Here is a 17,215-nt window from a genome sequence, read left to right on the forward strand (position 1 = left end):
AGACACTGCAATAGAACATATAACACTTGTGATGGGTTCAAAAATGTAATCCTTTCTATTAGAAACGGAATAAATGTTGACGTAATTGGTGCTAGCTGGACCACTGACACATCAGACCAACCAGAGGAAGAGAAATCATCTGATAAGCGAAGGAGGAAGCAATTATCAAGACATGACCATCCATGGTGCTTTAGGATATGTGTGGTAGTGAAAATGTGTGGTTTTGAGATCCTAGCGATGGTGGAGGAGGGTTCATTACAGCACATAAGCATGGTAAATCGCAGAGCAGTCATGAGACTCCTTCGGGTGCTACGCTAATTGGAACCAGCCAGGGTTCACAGAAACCAAAGAGACAGGCCAGTGGAAGTAGTAATTGATGAGATCAAGCCATTAGCTAAAACGAGGAAGTACGTTGGATCTTAAATGGGGCCGGAGTAATCTAGCTTGTCATCACCCCTCATTGACTGCTAATATAGAGATGGGATGCTCAGGGCGGATTGTGATTATTGGGGAGGCCATTGACATGAGGACGTGCGCCTACATTACCTCTTGGTGACTCCGTTGTGATATTCGATGAATGTATGGCCATCAAATGCAATGGCCTCGGTGTCCCCAGCAGATTTCTCGAATATTGCTGAAAGGGAAGAGAGAAGACAGAGTGAAAATGCACCAATCGATGTGAGACACAGCACAGTTTAATTAAAGCAAAGAAGGAAAGTGTGATATATTGCAGGTTTCATGCTTGTGTGGCTTAATTAAGGTTAAAGATACAACAGTAGGACCCAGCAAGGTTAATGAGGTGAGCAAAATTCTTGGGTTTTTTTGCGACTGTGCCAATGTGCGTTTGTGATAAGCATACAAATTGAGAGACGATGACTGATATTATTTGTGAAAGTTTGGAGGCGTGGATTTAGCTAAATCTACATATGGAGCACATGATTGGCTAAAGCTGCCATGAGCGATTTCTTTTAAGTAAGTCGTATGGTGATGTATGCTAAAGACATATGCAAATCTTGCCTTAAAGGAGTGTGAAGGAGTTGGAGAAGAGGCTGTACTGGGTAATATGATTTTGAATGAAAAAAAAAAAAGTGATGAAATAAGGCACTTACGGTCCTGGCAGTGCTGTCCGGCGAATCCATTGCGGCAGATGCACTCATAGCGGTCCAACAGGGGGTTGCAGCGGCCTTCATTCTCACAAACATTATTGGAGCAAGGGTGGTAGGGATACATGGACACATCACTGGATTGAAGGGCGTTATCAGCTTTCAGGATTGGAATTCCCATCAAAGTAATCTATGGAGACAGTTACAGGTTTAATATAGATATAGTTTTTTTTTTTTAATCCAAATATAATAAGCTTAGCTTCTTCTAGCCAAATAGCCATTTATGAAGTGTTTTAGCAAATCGCATTTAGATCTGGCTTCATTCTGGTAACACATTTTTTACTCTCCATTTAATTCGCAATTGGAAAAATAAGGTTTATTCTCACTGAATATCCTGTTTTGCTCTAAAATACATCAAATTATGGAAGTACAATGGGTTGCAAATACGAATTCATGACTTTAATGCATCTGTAATTGCTCTTACCTTCTGAATGGCCCCTTTGAAGCCATCTTTGATCGCAGCAGCTCTGGCTACTTTGCGGAAATCAGGGGCTCCGCCCACAAAGAGAGGCTCCTTCAGATTAAGATCGATGTGCTGATTCTGGAGAGTACAAAAATGAGCATGAGAAACCACACAAACTGTTCCTCATTCTCTATTCTCTCTTTTAGCTATCAAACTTAATAAAAGTCACATACTTTAATGCAAACCCTTATATATGGCTATACATTTTTATGGATGACCTAGTAGAGAAACTGCAGTAAAAAGCTAGCAGTGTAAGAGAGGATGGTTTACTGTACATCAGCAGGCTTATTGATTCAACTTTCACACCTAATCTTTATCCACATCACTGTGAGTGTTGTATTACAAAACCATAATTGATTTCTAGCTCAGTTCTCTGAATGGTAAATGACTCTGACTCTAACATATAAGACAGGAGAAAAGAGGTAGGAAAAAAGTTAGAGATAATTGAAGCGATTGAAATGAGGACGATTGATATGGATGGTTTTTAATGAAAGAGTGTAATGGATGCCTGATTGTTCCTCGGACCTTTAAAATCTTGAGCTGTAAACTCTAATTGGTGTATCGCAGATGACCATGAAATGAGCGTTTCTCCAACCGGTGTGAAAATCGCTTTAGTTACAGTGGGATTTTTCTGCATGAGGCTCTACTTAAAAAGAATTAAAAATCTTTATTTTATGTAGGCCAATAATTGCCTTGGGGGAAAGGCAAGTTAATTGCTGGAGAAAAAAAAAGATGGGACATCAACAGCAATGCCAGTTTTTGACGTGTGGTCCAGCTCTCATCCCAGCGATATAAAAAGAAGAATAGCTAAGTATGGATACAGGCGAAGGCTTGAAAAGCTCTGGCTATGGAACCGGGGGCCAGTCCAAGCATGCGGTTGGGCCAAGACAGCATAGCCAGGAATGTTTTCACCCAGCTGCTGTTTCATGTGGTCAGAGGCGTGTGCAATGAGAAGTCTTGACACAAAGCTGCAATGCACTGACAGCCACAGGCTGGGAGAGACATTTTCACTCTCCCGTTCTCTGCCAGAATGAGCTGAGACTGAGATTGAGCAGGTGAAGTGAATAGCTAACTGCCAGTGTTTTTTAGGAACCTTCCCCAAGGGCCCCAGAAGCATCATGCCCACTCAAACTGGCACGTGCCCCCTCAGATTTCTGAGCCAAGAATTTGAATGCAATTTTCAAGAAAAATGAGTATCTGTGATAATTAAGTTGCACGATTGTTGTAGGTAAAAAGAAAAAAAAAAGAAAAGAAAGCTGGAAACGTTGCCAGTCCGACTGTGTCGCACCTTGATAGATCATTTGCTTTAAACTGAAAATTCTATTATCAAAATCTCAAAGCTCCTCTACAACGAAATACAATGAAAATGATCACTGGCTATAGGGTTCAGTTACAATTTTCCTCGCAATAAATAAACAAATAAATAACCCAATAATATTATACATAAGCAATTAAAAAAAAAACATATATTATTAATTATATACCAGCATTCAAAAATTTGGAGACAGTAAGAAACTCTTCCTAAATCATAAAACTCTAGCGTTGGCTGTTCATGCTTTTATTCAAGTTTAGACTACTGCAATTCACTTTACTGCGGTATTTCAAAGTCTCAAAATGCTTGTCTTCAACTAGTTCAAAACGCTGCTGCAAGATTCCTTCATAATAGCTGTAAAAGCGCTCATATATCACTCCAATTTTGAGGACCCTTCACTGGCTTGATTTTAAAATCCTTTTATTTGTTTATAAATCTCTACGTGATTTAGCCCCCATATATTTATCTGAATTGCTGCAACCATATACTCCTAGAAGTTTGAGAACCAGTGACCAGAACCTTCTCTTAGTCCCACATTCCAGACTCAAATGTAGAGGGGATTGAGGATTTTCTCTGGTTGGGCCACGGTTGTGGAATAATCTGCCTTTAGAAATTAGGTTAGCCCCTTCCCTGACCACTTTTAAGTCTCTGCTAAAAACATACTTTTTTTCCCCCCCACGGCTTATAATTAATTTTCTTCTATGGTTTTTTGTCATGTTTTTATGTTTTTAATGTCCATACCTTACGTTTTCTTTGTTTTTATTCAAAATATTCAAATAGTTTTGTATAAATTGGAGTCAGACCCTGTTTTATTGTGTTATAGTTGTGTTTATTGTATGAACTTGAATATTATTAATAATACAAAATATTTCTTGAGCACCAAATCTGCATATTAGAATGACTTCTGAAGGATCACATGACACTGAAGACTGGAGTAATGATGCTGAAAATTCAGCTTTACCATCACATGAATAAATTACATTTCAGTTCTTTATTTCACAAAATTACTATTTTTACTAGGGCTAAACGATTTATCGCACAATACGAAAAATAACATTGAACTTAAACGCGATTATTGCTTAAACATGATTCTTAGTGCTTAGTGTTTATTCGTCATGTTTAATCAATCAAAGCGTTTCAATCTTCTGTTTATTCAGCTACAGCGATTTGACACGTGTTATCTTCGTCTGCGGCAGGGCATATTTTGAGTTTCTGCGCAAGAGCTCCCTCTGGCTTTCAGATGGAGAAGCATTCACTACTGATCACAGAGCCGTACAGCTCTGACAAGCTGCGCATTAAATAATCACAGCTTTTGCCAAATCGCGTGCGATTTAATCGCGATAAATCGTGCAGCCCTAATTTTTACTGTATTTTTGATCAAATAAATTTAGCCTTGGTAGGCAGTCTTTGTCAAAAACCAAAATCTTACCAACCCAAACGTTTAAACGTTAGTGTAGATACACATATTTACACACACACACACATACATATATATATATATATATATATATATATATATATATATATATATATATATATATATATATATATATATATATATATATATATACTACTGTTCCAAAGTTTGAGGTTCAAAAGTTACACATTTGAACCCGAGTCCCCTTGGATGCTAAAAAGAAACTCTACGACAAGACTATCATGTCTCGCACTTATAAATAGAATTTCTTTCACTTTGGTCATGTCTTATATTGCCTAGGGCACCAAGTAAGCCGGGACTGTCATTGGTACCACCTCAAACAAACAAACAACAAAAAAAAAAGTGCATGACGCCCCTGAAGGGTCCAAAAACAAATGTGCCAAAAGAACAACTCCTAGCACTGTACCACGCTCTTTCTCTTCCTTTCACATCTCTTTCTTCTCTTGATAACACTCCCTTTCTCTCCCACGCCAGCAGCCTTTTTCTCGCAGTCTACATCCACGGTGAGGCAGTTTAATGGCCCTCCCACGTGAGACTAATGAAGACATTTCATTGTTGTTGGAAGGGTGATGAAACAATGGTGGTCAAATGATAACTCTCTCCCTTGTCGCCCCCATACCAGCTGGTCTGAGGTGAAAGCCAAATCTCTCTCTCTGCCTCGTTCCTTTCAGCATATGGAATGGTTCGAAGAGGATAAAAAAACCCTCCCCTCCGTTTCGTTTGATCCTCTATCGTATCTGGACTAATGGACAATGAAGCTGAAATGGACAGTTGCTTTTGGTGGGAATGAGGATGTTGATTCGAGAAAGCGATTTCAGACTTCAGTCATTACCTTGCGTGATTTCTTATATCCAGACAGCACACAAAAAGAGCACAGGGGAAGGAAGAAAAAAAATGTTACCAGTGAAGAAAACACAGAAGATGTCAGTACACACAGAACCACATGCAGTAAACTATAAGCCTGAGGAATAAAATATTCACAAGCATAACTCAAGCAAGACACTTAGCATGCAGGTCGCAAATAAATAAATATAACGTGTGTGTGTATAGTGCCTCAGAAACAAATGTTCAGAGTAAATCAGAAATGGCATTAAAGTCGCGCTATGTTTTACACTACTGCACCCACATTATTTATATTTGCTTTGTGATACGGCGGTGTAGTTAGAGTCTGTTCAGTGGAACGGCTGAGGCCATCTAGGCAATATGAAAATATTTCTCCTGGGGTTTTGCTTCAGGCAGCCCCTTTGGAACAAGACCCTTCTGGTTTCTTCACTTTTTTTCCTCTCTCATCCTCTTATGTTCTGATTTAATAAGATTTTCCTGCCTCTACTGCTGCAATGAAACACAATTATCATACGTAGGAAGGTTTAATGACGGAAAAAGGCACACTTAAGTGCCTACGCGTAAGACTACATCAAGCTAATCACAAATTACACTATTTGGAATAACTGGAGGATGAGAGACTTTCGAGATTATTACATGGCCTCGATTTGTGTACGAGAGCAGCCTGATTGTTTTGCAGTCGTACTTCGGGTTTGACACGAGCTCAGGCAGAGGTCGCTGGGATTGATCTGAGTGGGTGCAAATCTGTAGCACAACAGACAGAGTCATTTCCACATGGCAATTAAAAGCAAACGGAGGGCAGAGACAAAAGACCAAATACACTGTACGAAACGTAAAAGGGGGAAGTTTCGCAAAGCTTCCCACACATGCACCCCAGACCCTGCGTGAAAGGCAGACAGTGAACTAAACTTCAAAGAATGTACAAAACAAAGCATGTATGTACCATGATAATACCAAAGTATTAGGAGTGGGCGATCAACCGGGCGATGGCTCAACCGGTAGAGTTAACGTGGTTATGCTCAGGTGACGTACCTGTGCTGCACCGTCATGAAAGGTTATCATTTGAATGCGTTTTTAAGCATCACGGTTTAAAAACAAGTGATTTTAAACCATTGAAGTGCAATAAACAGCAAAAGAGAACTCATTTCGCTATATGCACGTGCTGCCAGAGATATGAACGCACATAAAGTCGCTGCTCATACAGCGTGTGAGTATTGAACTGAGTTCTTTTTGCTGACTTATTGGGCTTGAACGGTCAAATACAAACACTTATGTGTCAAAATACCCATCTTCGCAAATATCCTCATAAACACAGTCATTTATGTCTTAAGTGAAGATAAACAGTTGAGAAAGAAAATGCATGTGTAACAGTATATTGGATCCGTGCATACGCTCTTAAAGTGACAGCAGCCTAATAAACCTGCCGTCATGTCTGTCATGTTAATCAAACAACAAAAGAGAGAAAATCTCTCACTGCTCTTGATTGAATCATTTTTGTAACTTTAATAAGATAGATGTATATTGAAGACTAGGCCGCATTTTTTATACATTTGATTACTTTATACAATTTATGTAGTATTTCTTTTTATATTGCTTGAAGTTTTTCAGAGGCTAGTATTAGTTTTTTGAGACATTGAAATTGGTATCAAAATTTTGATATCATAAAAACCTTTAAAGCAAAAATAACTATATATATATATATATATATATATATATATATATATATCATTATTGTGAAATAAAATTACTCTTATCGTGAAATAAGATTTTGGTCATATCGCCCACCCCTACATAGTATTATCTGAAATATCATGGTATATGAATATAGTAATCATTCAATCCCATGATATATAGTGGTGTCCAAAAGTCTTTTTAAGTCTTGATTTAATTAAATGGTTTTCAATGCAATTTACACTATTTGAGTAAAAAGTTGATTTGAAGAATGAATATGAATTTCAGGATGTATGTAGTATTTGGTTTGTTCCTCTTTTACTTTAATTACAACAGCATTTGAGCTGCATAAACTTTTGTGTCAAACATGATCATGTTCTCCAACATGCTTTGAGATGATCTAAAGAGCATCTTGAGCTTTAATGGAAGCAAGAACATCTTAATCATTATTAGTGTCACAAATGTACTTATTGGATAAGTCACCTAGAAATATTTCATTATTTTCATTTATATCCCAAACTTGCAAAATCCCAACGTTTATTTGTACTTTTGAACTCCACTGTATATCAAAGTACCATTACATTCCTTTTTGACAAGGGACGGAAGCTAGTTTGACTAGCTCTTATTTGTGGCCTTTATTCGGCAGCATAAGCATAAGACTGTTCTCATACCGGCGCCTCTCCTCTGACGGGGTCTTTGCCATTAATGCTGATCTCTCCCTTTCTGCTGGCCCGCTCCAGATTCACCGTGTTCCACTCGTTCAGCTTGATTTTTTCTTTACTCCTGTGTGCGCACACACAAAAATAGCAATGTGAAAATAAACCCAAAAGCTACAGTTATATAATCAGCAACTGTACATATAATCAACGCAATACATTTGAGTAATTTGAGTTTAAAGGGATAGTTCACCCAAAAATGAAAATTTGATGTTTATCTGTTTACCCCCAGGGCATCCAAGATGTAGGTGACTTTGTTTCTTCAGTAGAACACAAATGATGATTTTTAACTCCAACCGTTGCAGTCTGTCAGTCGTACAATGCATGTCAATGGGAACTCCATCTATAAGAGTCAAAAAAACATGCACAGATAAATCCAAATTAAACCCTGCGGCTCGTGACGACACATTGATGTCCTAAGACACAAAATGATCAGTTTGTGTGAGAAACCGAACCGTATTTATATCATTTTTACCTCTAATACACCACTATGTCCAACTACCTTGAGCACGGCATCCGGTGCGTGAGGTGTGTACGCGCTCTGGCGTAGTTTAAAGGATTAGTTCACTTTCAAATAAAATATTACTGATAATTTACACACCGCCATGTCATCCAAGATGTTCATGTCTTTCTTTCTTCGGTCGAAAAGAAATTAAGGTTTTTGATGAAAACATTCCAGGATTATTCTCCTTATAGTGGACTTCAATGGTCTCTCCAAACGGCTGAAAATTACAGTTTCAGTGCAGCTTCAAAGGGCTTTAAACGATACCAGATACCGGTCTTATCTAGCGAAACGATCGGTCATTTTCTAAAAAAAATACTGTACATGCTTTATAAACACAAATGATCGCCTTGCACGTGCTGTGTGTCCTACACATTCCCTATTCAACTTATGGAACGAACACGGCGCCAGTTCCGCTTTTTCCACAAGTAGAATATGAAAGGATAGGACATACAGCGTAAGCTTTTTGAATAATACGGAAAGCGGAAGCACGTGCAAGGTGATCATTTGTGTTTATAAAGCATATACAGTTGTATTTTTTTCAAAAATGACAGATCGTTTCGCTAGATAAGACCCTTATTCCTCGTCTGGTATCATTTAAAGCCCTTTGAAGCTGCACTGAAACTGTAATTTTGACCTTCAACCGTTTGGAGAAACCATTGAAGTCCATTATAAGGAGAATAATCCTGGAATGGTTTCATCAAAAACCTTAATTTCTTTTCGACCAAAGAAAGAAAGACATGAACATCTTGGATGACATGGGGGTGAGTAAATTATCAGTAACATTTTATTTGAAAGTGAACTAATCCTTTAAACTACGCCAGAGCACGTACACACCTCACGCACCGGACGCCGTCCGCAATGCAGTTGGACATAGTGGTGTATTAGAGGTAAAGATGATATAAATACTGTTCGGATTCTCACACAAACCAATCGTTTCATGTCTTAGGACATCAATGTGTCGTCACGAGCCGCAGGGTTTAATTTGGATTTATCTGTGCATGTTTTTTTGACTCTTATAGATGGTGTTCTCATTGACATGCATTATATGACTGACAGACGGCAACGATTGGAGTTAAAAATCATCATTTGTGATCTACTGAAGAAACAAAGTCACCTACATCTTGGATGCCCTGGGGGTAAACAGATAAACATCAAATTTTCATTTTTAGCTGAACTATCCCTTTAATTTCATTTAAATATATCTATAAGAGAGTGTTGTTTACCGTATGACAGCCGGCCCTTTGCCCAGGTCATATCTAAACTCTAGGATACCATCATTCAGGGACAGAGAGATGAAATCTCCTTTGCCGTCCGTCTTTTGACCATTGTAGAAAATCATGCCTTTGGAGTCATTGGCCAACAGAACGACAGTCATGCTGAATTTTTGCCTACGGACAAATAAGTATAGTTCAATTAGATGCATAATTTTGCTTCCTTGATACAGGCAAAAAGTAATGTGCGAAATAAAGTTCATATCAGTCCGCAAATCTGCGTGAATGGGTCAAAATGGCAGAAATAGATGGACTAATTACAAAGTTAACAGCTCAACCAATTGAACATCAGAAACAAATCCAACATGTCCGAATCTGAATTAACTTGAAATTACTTGCAACATGAATTAATCTGTGAGTGAGAAGCAGCATAATTAAACCAGTGGTGTTTACAAAGTATTTTTTTGACTAATGAGAACAAAACTTGAACTGAATTCAGCTGGTTGATGACCACTGTTTTTTTACGTTTTATATATATATATATATATATATATATATATTTTTGTATGTATGTATATGTGTGTGTGTGTTTGTGGACTTTGCCTTCTCATTTCAGAAGACCACCACATACCACTAACAAACATTATAGTTTGCAACATCATCGTCATCATCATGCAACAAGCAATAGCCAATATACTGTACAGTATAACGTAATACCTCAGATCCTGGCCATAGAGATGAAGGCCTTTGAGCTCCAGGAAAGAGTCTCCAGTGAAGTAAGGAATGAAAGCGCCTCCCTTGTCTGACACTGAAAAACACGAAAAAGTCCATTATGCTTTGCAGATATCATAGTGTGTTTGAGATGGGAGGGTTCAGCTTACATGATCACAAATACACTCCCATACCCATCAACACATAGCACTGTCACTCGGCCCAGCATGCATCCTGCAGTAATTACACAGGATGAGCGCATGCTCAGTCTGGGATGGTAGACTGAGATTAAAAAGCTAATTAGCTATTGTTTAACACAGCAGCAGCTTCGCTATTGTACAAGAAAACACAACACTTGCAGACACCACAAGGAAGTGAGGAGTCAAAATGGACAGTGATGATGCAGAGGCATCCTTTTCTGCAATGCATTCAGTTTATGTATAAGGACTTGGCAACATCCAAAACTATAGGAGAGTCCTGGTGTTTGGGAAACAACTGAACAAACTTTCCTCCCATTGCAGCACCACTAAACAACTCATCACAGATCTGCAGAAATCTCAAAATCAAATAATTGGATCAATAATAAATGTACCCGTTAACTATTAAAACATTACTACCAATAAATATACATACTGTATACAGTATCATTTAAAAGGTTGTGGTTAGATTCTTTTTTTGTCTCTTGCTTAACAATGCTGCATTTATTTGATCAAAAATACAGTAAAAACAGCACTATTGCTTTATTACAAAATATTACAATTTAAAATAACTGTTTTCTATTGTAAAATGTAATTTATTCCTGTGACAGCAAAGCGGAATTTTCAGCATCCATTACTCAAGTCTTCAAAAATCATACTAATATGCTCATTATTATTATTCCAATTAATTAATTTATTAAAATAAATCAATAATTGTATTTGTTTTTAGTTTTATATATTTATTTCAAAATATTCCATGAAACTATAATATGATAATGAAGCATTCCACTTGCACAAAACTAGTAGAAAATGTACTTTTGTAATGCATGTCTATTGTAAATTAGCATAAGAAGTGCATTAAGCACAAACACTAATTCATGTTGACTATAAAAATCTTCATTTCCAAAAGGCAGCTAATGGATGAATCACGTATTACTTTCAGTACTTGAGTCCAGCAGAGACAACAGAATGTTACTCCTGAAAGACAAGTGTACATGCAAATTCCCTTCTTTTAGCACACTTCTTTCTTTCTTTCTGGCCTCCTCCAGCAGGGAGCGCTCTCCTGTTATGACGACTGATACGATGCTGGACAGTCTCTTATCTGAGAGAGTCATTCTCCCTGGACACTTTGCCCGACTGACTCCACATTAATCATGATGTGCAGCTGACTGATAGAATTACTCATCTCATTGATTCAAGCGATAAAAAAAAAACACTGTGTCTGATGGATGCGCTCAACTCATTGATTCTGGTTCACCTCAATTTATTTTAATCACTCGCTAATGGAGACTTTCTTAGACAAAAAGGTGACTCTCTGGCCCTCTTTCATTTGACAGTTCTGGGTTGAACAGGTCTGTGGATGTACGTGCAATGGCATCCGACAATCCTGGGGGCCCCCGTAAACGATGAAACTGGCCCCACCCACAAGTAGCGACATCATACATAAATTACATAATTTGTATCGCTACTACTATTAATACTGACATAGTATCGCTGATACAGACAGCAATGTTATTTCAAGATAAGTCAATGAAAATGAAGGTATTGGAGATTAAAATTTTTAACCAATCAGTAAAAACTTGGCGGTGATGTAAATGAGGGGGATGCTTCATGGGATTGAAGTTCTTTCTCTCATTAAAGTTCGTAAGGTAGTATTGTACCTTTGTCTTTTTGTCTGATTTTCAAATATTTTTTGCTTTAATTCAAAGTTTGTAATGTTGTGATTCACTTCTTAGTTGGTTGGTTTGGTTAATGGCTTTGAACTCTTTGACTAAGACTTTTTTAAAATCCCCAAGGGAAAAATTAATGGGAAAAATATTCCCAGAACCAAGGCGGCTAAAAAAGTGGGCGGCACTGTTGCACTCTATATAGCATTGGAAACAGGAAAGTGGATCTCAAAGGGCCAGAGCTGCTCACCCTTGCTATATAGGTTAATTTGACCTATATATTATTGGCTCATGGCCTAGCGTATAGTGCCGGACTCCGGACTCGGGTGTCCAATACGCCTGCACGTGTGTGTTCATAAACCTTCCACTTGGTTTCCCCTTTTCTAATGCTTGCGATCTAAAACATCTGTAGGAATTTTAATGAGGTGAGAGAGGGAAGCGCAACAGAGTAAGAGTGCTAATGAAAGCTTCAAAATGGCAGTAGACTGGAGCATCCTCCCTGGTTAGGGTCCAGCTCCCAGAGGATGCCCCACTACTGAAATCCCCCCCTCGACCTACCATATGTTTGATCTTCCAGCTCAGGATGGCAGCTCAGACATAGTATAAAAGGGAAAATAATTTCACATCACCTCCCAGATGCCGACTCTCCATTATAGTAGCCGATAAAATCTATTTTACAGTATGGTACCCACTGGAAACGGCAACTGGAGAATCTCTTTTTTTTTTTTACTCCACCATAGCCTTTTTTATCCCTTAATAATTCTACAGCAAGTTGGACCGATCGATCCTGACAAAAATCAATACTGAAATTACAACTGAGAAGTAGCAGTTATTTCAGTCCTTAGGAGAGTCGATATGCTCATTTACTGTATTTTTACTATGATGTAGTACTGTACCTTTTTCACAGTGCTTGCCTTCACGTCCCATTGGACATTCACATTTGTAACCTCCTTCAGGAAGAACCTGGCAGCGCGATGATGAGTGGCATTTATTGGGGTCGCAGGGGTTGTGGGCATCGGCGCAGGTCGGACCTGTTAACAAAAATTGATATTCTTGTGACTTAAACAAAAGATGATGAGAAGCCGCTTGAGGGGAAATAAAACAACTTCCTGTCAATCCTGACTAGTAAAGTCGCAGATAGTATAAGGAGGAAGAAAAGGAACACTTGCAGTGAAATGAATGAGAGAAATTAATATGGTGACCTTTCAATTAAGAGCCAATCACTTTTATGACAGAGTTTGATTACTAGCCATTAGCTAAAAGACACTGTAGAAATGCCCTGAAAAGGGAGATTTTAACCATGATTTAAACTAAAGAAGCTAAATTTATTATACCAATGTTGTTAGATTTTATTGCTGACACGAGATGCTATTGAAACATGATTTTGAAATTTGGCTGCCTTGAGGTGTTACCAAGATGACTTAACTGAGCTGACTTGAATTTTCACCTAAATAGAGGTCCTTTAATAGGATTTTGAATTATTACAACTTTAGATAGTCATGGAGCAGCATGTTGTGTGCCCTCCTGGTTTGAAAGATTGAAACTGCTTCAGGTCAGCACTTCTGGCCTCATCAGAACACTCCCATCATCACATAGAACATAGTAGGAGATCACGCCACGGGCGGCGACTGCTGCACACTGTAATGAAAGCTCCCGCCGTGTTCTGAGACGCTCTGCTAGGTGTCTCTCTCTCTCTCGCTCTTCAACTCTAAGGCCACTCTATCACTGAGACAGAGCAGCAACCCTCCAAACTTACAATCCTGCTCTTTAAACATTAAAGGTTATCCCACATATTTATCCCTCTAGCCAATTTCTTTGTGTACACTTCTACTTCAAAGGGTCTTCATTTTCCTACACACCTCATTGCAGCCATTCTGCAGTACAGAAATAAAGTGGAAGATATTGAACTGTATTATTATGAAGGTTGTTCAATAAAGGCTTGTGAGCAGAACAACAGAGCAATTTACTCTGGGCAATATTTCAAATATCTGGAGCAACACTGCAAGATGTAGAGAAAAAAAAGCCTCTTAGATGTGAACAAAGAGAACACTGTAACTTCTGCTCTGTGGATGATTACTGCCACTCCTTATGATGTGAGAAGGCAAAAATGGATGTACAGGAGTAATCCGGAATACCGGAGAAAGCCTCTCATGCTCACCATGCTGCATTGTTTGTTCAAAATTACAAAACAAACTGTAATGTTGTGAAATATTATTACAATCTCCTGTCTTTGGTGTCTCATGACCCTTCAGAAATTATTCTAATTTGTTGCTCCAGAAACATTAATATCAGTGATAAAAACATTATTATCAATGTTAAAAACAGTAGTGCTGCTTAATATTTTTGGGAAAACCAATCAATCATTTTTTAGGATTCTTTAATAAATAGGAAGTGCAAAAGAACAGAATTAATTTTAAATAGAAATCTTTTGTAACATTATAAATGTATTTACTGTCACTTGATCAATTTGACATCCTTGTTAAATAAAAGTATTAATAAAAAATAAAAAAAAACTTGTAATGCTGACTAGATTTGTGTAATATACAGTACAGTCCAAAAGTTTGGAACCACTAAGATTTTTAATGTTTTTAAAAGAAGTTTCGTCTGCTCACCAAGGCTACATTTATTTAATTAAAAATACAGTAAAAAACAGTAATATTATGAAATATTATTACAATTTAAAATAACTGTGTACTATTTAAATATATTTGACAAAGTAATTTATTCCTGTGATGGCAAAGCTGAATTTTCAGCATCGTTACTCCAGTCTTCAGTGTCACATGATCCTTCAGAAATCATTCTAATATGCTGATCTGCTGCTCAAGAAACATTTAATGTGTACAATTGTACAAAATATTTGTGTACAATATTTTTTTTCAGGATTATTTGATGAATAGAAAGTTCAAAAGAACAGTGTTTATCTGAAATCTAATCTTTTGTAACATTATAAATGTCTTTACTGCCACTTTTGATTGATTTAATGCATCCTTGCTGAATAAAAGTATTCATTTATTTAATTTCTTTTCAAAAAAATAAAAATAAAAATTCTTACTGACCCCAAACTTTTGAACGGTAGTGTATAATGCTACAGAAGCTTTGTATTTCAGATAAATGCTGTTCTTTTGAACTTTCTATTCATCAAGGAATCCTGAAAAAAAAAGTACACAACTGTTTTCAACATTGAAAATAATCATAAATGTTTCTTGAGCAGCAAATCAGCATATTAGAATGATTTCTGAAGGATCATGTGACACTGAAGACTGGAGTAACGATGCTGAAAATTCAGCTTTGCATCACAGGAATAAATGACTTTGTCAAATATATTTAAATAGTACACAGTTATTTTAAATTGTAATAATATTTCACAATATTACGTTTTTTTACTGTATTTTTAATTAATTAAATAAATGTAGCCTTGGTGAGCAGACGAAACTTCTTTTAAAAACATTAAAAATCTTAGTGGTTCCAAACTTTTGAACTGTACTGTATGTTGCAGGGCTTCATGGATAGAAAATTTGGCTTAAAGGGATGGATCACCCCAAAATTAAAATGTTGTTGTTCCAAACCTATATGAGTTTTCTTCTGTTGAACAAAATGTTCATTTTTGGCTGAACTGTCCCTTTAAATGATATAGTAGAAGTAGAAACTTCTGCCCAGTAAGATCCAAGACACAGCTTCACTTTCTGTTTGGCATCCTAACATCATATTTGTTGGTGTTTTACAGTCAAATGGTTTTGAAAATCAAAAATGTTTGCGAGGCTTGGTATGAAGATGACCTGAGCCAATTTTGCTGAAGATTGGACAAACTTTTGGTGGCAGACATTGAAAAATGTTAATCATAACATTGGCATTAGGAGCTAGGAATAAATTGTCACTAGAAATATTAAGACCTGCCCTAAAGCGTGTACCAAATAGAATTATTAAAGAAATTATTAAAGAATTATAAAAAAAAAAAAAAAGATATTCAGTATCTTTCGCTTCACTTTTCTGAACAGAATAATGTTTGATTTTGTATTTATTTATATAACCATATTTTTATTAACAGAACCATAAGAAATATAGCTTGTGTTAAAATGAACTCGCAAATTCAATGTCAGCAGAAGTAATTTGTTCTGGCCCTCTTCCTGTTCGTCGGAGTGATGAGATAGTTAGCAGGTTATCATCACTCAATGGCTGGCTGTCTAAGTGGTGTCCGCAGAATAATATAGGTTTCATAGACAATTGGAAAAGCTTTTGGGGCAGACCTGATCTGTTGAAAAGAGATGGTATTCATCCCTCCCGGGATGGTGCTGCTCTTCTCTCTAGAAATTTGGCAAATAGTCTTAGAGCTGAAACATGACAAACCAGGGCCCAGATCAGGACGCAGACAAACTGGCTAAACCGACCGTCTGCTAGCCGCCTCACGTCACAGAACTCAAATAATTCACAGCACATAGAAACTCTTTCACCTAGATATTATCACATAGAGACTGTGTCTGTACCTCGAACTAGTAAATACAAAAAACTTCCGAAACCTTTTAAGGGTAAAAATTTAATTGATGTTCAAAAAATGAAAATCACAGATAAATCAGATAAACAAATGATAAAGCTTGGGTTACTGAATATTAGATCTATTTCTTCAAAAGCACTTATTGTAAATGAAATTATCACAGACAATAAACTAGACTTGCTGTGTTTGACAGAAACCTGGCTAAAACCAGACGATTACATTACTTTAAATGAATCTAGTCCTCAAGGTTATGATTATCGACACAATCCTCGACAGAAAGGCAAAGGGGGAGGTGTTGCTGTAATTTATAGTAATATATTCAGAATCATTCAAAAGAATTTCAAATATAACTCCTTTGAAGTGATGGTGCTTTATGTAACATTATGTAAGTTGACATTTGTGCTGGCTACTGTATACAGGCCACCAGGACACCATACTGACTTTATCAAAGAATTTGCTGATTTTCTATCAGAGTTAGTACTGGCTGCGGATAAAGTCCTTGTTGTTGGTGATTTTAATATCCATGTAGATAATAATAAAGATGCATTTGGATTGGCATTTGCAGACATTTTAAACTCTATTGGAGTTAGACAACACGTGTCAGGACCCACTCATTGTCGTAATCATACCTTAGATCTAATACTGTCGCATGGAATTGATATTGATGCTGTTGAAATTCTACAGCAGAGCGATGATATATCAGATCATTATTTAGTCTCGTGTATAATACAATTAGCCAAGGCTACAAAACCACCACCCAGCCATAAATATTGTAGAACCATCACGTCTACCACTAAAGATTGCTTTATAAATAATCTCCCCGAGCAGT

General features: G+C 37.2%; 1 protein-coding gene across 9 annotated transcripts in view; it reads right to left on the reverse strand.

The window, feature by feature from the left end:
- agrn (agrin) overlaps positions 1–17,215 on the reverse strand; it is a 282,408-nt gene that overhangs the window by 16,261 nt on the left and 248,932 nt on the right. For 6 of the 9 annotated variants that reach the window (XM_048178733.1, XM_048178732.1, XM_048178735.1 and 3 more), the window contains 8 exons: positions 12,794–12,928; positions 10,040–10,130; positions 9,335–9,499; positions 7,562–7,673; positions 5,209–5,220; positions 1,588–1,704; positions 1,110–1,293; positions 547–634 (listed from right to left, as the gene is read on the reverse strand). In XM_048178733.1, the coding sequence (XP_048034690.1) occupies positions 547–634; positions 1,110–1,293; positions 1,588–1,704; positions 5,209–5,220; positions 7,562–7,673; positions 9,335–9,499; positions 10,040–10,130; positions 12,794–12,928 (904 nt within the window). The remainder of the gene's footprint in view (positions 1–546; positions 635–1,109; positions 1,294–1,587; positions 1,705–5,208; positions 5,221–7,561; positions 7,674–9,334; positions 9,500–10,039; positions 10,131–12,793; positions 12,929–17,215) is intronic. The other 3 variants (XM_048178734.1, XM_048178738.1, XM_048178741.1) reach the window with 1 other exon arrangement.

This window comes from Megalobrama amblycephala, linkage group LG24 (assembly GCF_018812025.1).
Source record: "Megalobrama amblycephala isolate DHTTF-2021 linkage group LG24, ASM1881202v1, whole genome shotgun sequence".
Classification (NCBI taxonomy): domain Eukaryota; kingdom Metazoa; phylum Chordata; class Actinopteri; order Cypriniformes; family Xenocyprididae; genus Megalobrama; species Megalobrama amblycephala.